This window comes from Chionomys nivalis, chromosome 2, assembly GCF_950005125.1.
Source record: "Chionomys nivalis chromosome 2, mChiNiv1.1, whole genome shotgun sequence".
Lineage (NCBI taxonomy): Eukaryota > Metazoa > Chordata > Mammalia > Rodentia > Cricetidae > Chionomys > Chionomys nivalis.
The window spans coordinates 72,355,124-72,358,624 of NC_080087.1; the positions used below are offsets into that span (position 1 = coordinate 72,355,124).

The 3,501-nt window shown below is 41.4% G+C and overlaps 1 protein-coding gene across 1 annotated transcript; it reads right to left on the minus strand.

Moving 5' to 3' along the window:
* Positions 1-1,884: 1,884 nt before the first annotated feature.
* Positions 1,885-2,829, minus strand: LOC130869579 (olfactory receptor 5-like). Its single transcript, XM_057761865.1, has one exon. The coding sequence runs from the start codon at positions 2,827-2,829 to the stop codon at positions 1,885-1,887; it is 945 nt and encodes a 314-aa protein (XP_057617848.1).
* Positions 2,830-3,501: the final 672 nt, after the last annotated feature.

The window sequence follows — 3,501 nt, forward strand, 5'->3', positions numbered from 1 at the left end:
TTCTCAGAATCCCTATGGAAAAGCATTTTAGATGTCCATCATCTTTGTTTAAAGGCTTCCTACTTAGATATTTTTAAATTATGCCTTTAAAATACAAATTTCAAGTTACAAACATTTTATACATTTTATCAATTGTAGAACTACAATAAATCCTTCTCTTTTTGGTTTTTCAAGACAGAGTTTCAGTGTGGAGCTCTGGATGTCCTGGAAGTCACTCTGTAGACCAGGCTGGCCTGAAACTCACAGAGATTCACCTGCCTCTGCCTCCCAAGTGCTGGGATTAAAGGTGTGTGCCACCACCACCCGCCAATAAATCCTTCTTATACCACATTTCACTCTATAGAGTTAGCATAACATAGTCAGTCACTGTCTTACTGGTGAATATTATCACTCATTCTGACTTCATACAGGTGACACCATGTTACAATCAGCATCTTTGTTGTTTTCTGTGCTCTACTGCTTTAATTGTCTTATGAAATATTCGTGTAAATGAGGACACCAGGTCAAAGTTTACAAACACTTTTATACTGGTGAGTAGGTTGTTTGTCTCCAGGAATATATAAGCATATGTTCATCCTTTTAAAACCTAAGGAGGTCAGGATGTGAAAATCAGCTGAATGCTCCCCACCATGATATACTGGTGGTGTCATTTTCTATTTAACATTTTCTGCAAGGGCCAGTAATTTAATTAGATTCATTGAACATTTATGTTATTTCAGCTATTAGTTCTATGTTTATATATAATACCACCTGCCTTAACATATATTGGGAAGTTTCTTACTGACAATTTTTTTTTTTTTTTTGGTTTTTGAGAAAGGGCTTCTCTGGGCAATTTTTTAGAATTAGGATATTTTCTAATTTTTATTTTATTTTTTGAATTTTATTGCAGTATTTTCACATACATTTTGCCCTCCACCAGTCCCACCTTGGTCCCCTGTTCCTCCTTGCAGACACCCTTCATCCCCAGAGGAGCCCAGCTTATGCATATGTCTGCAGAAGATATATGTGTGTGAGAGACTTCTAATGTGTATATAAATTTAAGATCTAGGTCTTAAGTAACTTAAAAGTATGTTTTTAAAGTAGGGTGTTAAACATTCTGCCAAATAGTTTGTCGGTTACTCAAAAAGTCAAGTATTCAGTTAACATATGAGTAGCTCAGCAATTCTACACATGGGCATAAGAACAAGAGAACAAGAAGTGTGCTTCTGCTCAAAAGATATGAATTATGAGGCTGGAAAGAGAGCTTAGTAGTTAAGAGCAGAGAACTGGAGTTCAGCTTCTAGCACCCACATCAGATTACTCACAACAACCTGTAACTGTAACGCTGAGAGATCCAGTGTCTAACTTCTAGCCTCTGCAGGAATCTGCATGCATATATACATACATACGTGTTCTTACACACACACATGAATGAATGAGAATAAAACCTTTTAAAGCTATGAATGAGTGTTCACACAAAGTGTTCATGATGAGTGTTCAAGAAAAGCAATGTGATGAGGTCGCAGAAATAAATGAATCACTTATACCTGCTGCAACATTCACAAACTTGATGCATTATGAACTGTGGAAGGGGTCATCTATAAAAGGTGACATTGTGCAATTCCCTGCCTATAAGATATCAAATACGTAAATCTGTGCAAATAGAAAGTAGATGATTAGTAATTTTTTTTTAAGGAGTAGAGAAACCACAGAAAATGACTTCCAAATGTGTATAGGCATTTTTCCGGGAGTGATGACTTACACAGCAATGACGGTTTACTACTTTGTGAAAACATTCAGACATTGAGTTGTATGTGTTTAAAAGGTGAAGTAATGGTATGGTAATTATACCCTAACACAGAAGCAGGTAAATCAATGTCTCACCACATGGTCTTAAGTACCTGGTCAAACTGAGGACCAGTGCATAGTTCTACGGAAAGCTGATTGAACCTCCCTGTTCCTCAGGCAGTAAATGATGGGGTTACACATGGGGGTAACCACCGTGTAGATGACAGACAACACCTTATTGAGGTCCATGGCTTCTATGCGGCTAGGGCGGGCATAGATAAAGATAGTGGCTGAGTAAAAGATGCCCACCACTATCAAGTGGGAAGCACAAGTAGAGAAGGCTTTGTGGCGGGCAGCAGCTGATGGCATGCCCAGAACTGTCCTACCGATGGCCACATAGGAAGCCATGGCCACAAGGAGTGAGCCCCAGAGAATGACGATGGCTGAGATGAAGTCCACCAGCTCTGTGAGGGCCACGTGGGTGCAGGACAAGTTCAGAAGAGGAGAGACATCACAAAAGAAGTGGTTGAGGACATTGGGACCACAGTAGGACAGGCTTGCAATGCATGCTGTTTTGATCACTGAGACCAGCAACCCACCCAGCCATGAAGACAAGGCTAAGGCCAGGCAGACCTGGGGCCTCATGAGCAGGGGGTAATGCAGTGGGCGGCAGATGGCCACATAGCGGTCATAGGCCATGGAGGCCAGGAGGGTGCACTCTGTGCAGATGAGAGAGATGAAGAAGAAGAGTTGGGTCATGCAACCTGTGAATGGAACATGGCAGAGCCCTGTCCACAGCCCCACGAGCAGGGTGGGCATGGTGACGGACACATAGCACATCTCCAGGCAGCTGAGGTTGCCCAGGAAGAAGTACATGGGCTTGTGCAGCTCGCTGTGACTGCAGATGAGGTAGATGATGAGTATGTTCTCCAGGAGCGTCAGCAGGTAGAGAGTCAGGAAGACAGCAAATAGGGCATCCCTTATCCCCAGCCTTGTGGACAGGCCTAGTAGGACAAACTCTTGGACTCTGGTTGTATTGACCAATTCAAGCGACTTCTCCATCTACAAAAAAAAAAAAAAAAACAAAAAACAAAAAACAAAAAAAACCTACAATTTTTTTCTATGTCTCTTTCCTTGTATCTTGTCCCACCCTAGACCAATGCCATTATCACAACTGCATAAATCACTCTTAAAAATTTTTACTATGTTTATGTATTTTGCAGGGGAACTGGGGTGCAAGTGTGAAAGTCATAATACGCTTTGTAGCTGGAATCAGTTCTCTACTTCCACCATGTAGGTTTCAGGGACCAAACTCAGCTCATCAACCTTGGCTACAAGTACCTTTACCCACTGACCCACTACACCAGCCCTGATATCACTTCTAATTGTATCTTTCTGTTTCTAAATTTGATGTATAAAAGTCTTTGTGTTCCATCTAGTGGTGTCTTTCCAAAACATACCTGATATAAAATCACTCTTTTCTCCTTAAAAGGCCCATTCATCCTTATTATTCTTTTAATAAATACCCCCATAATACAATTCTTCCTTAGTTTGAGATAGTCTCAGGTAGCCCAGGCTGGCCTTAAACTCATTATGCAGCTAGCAATGGGCTTGAACTCCTGATCACCCTGCCTCCATTTCCTGAGTGCTAGGATTGCTGACCTGTGAACCACACCCAATTTATCACAATGCAGTGTTCTAGCCCCCAGTGCTCTGATCCAGACTTTTGTCGCC

Excerpts from the sequence above, each read along its gene's own strand:
- LOC130869579 (XM_057761865.1), bottom strand. The coding sequence starts at position 2,829 with ATGGAGAAGTCGCTTGAATTGGTCAATACAACCAGAGTCCAAGAGTTT.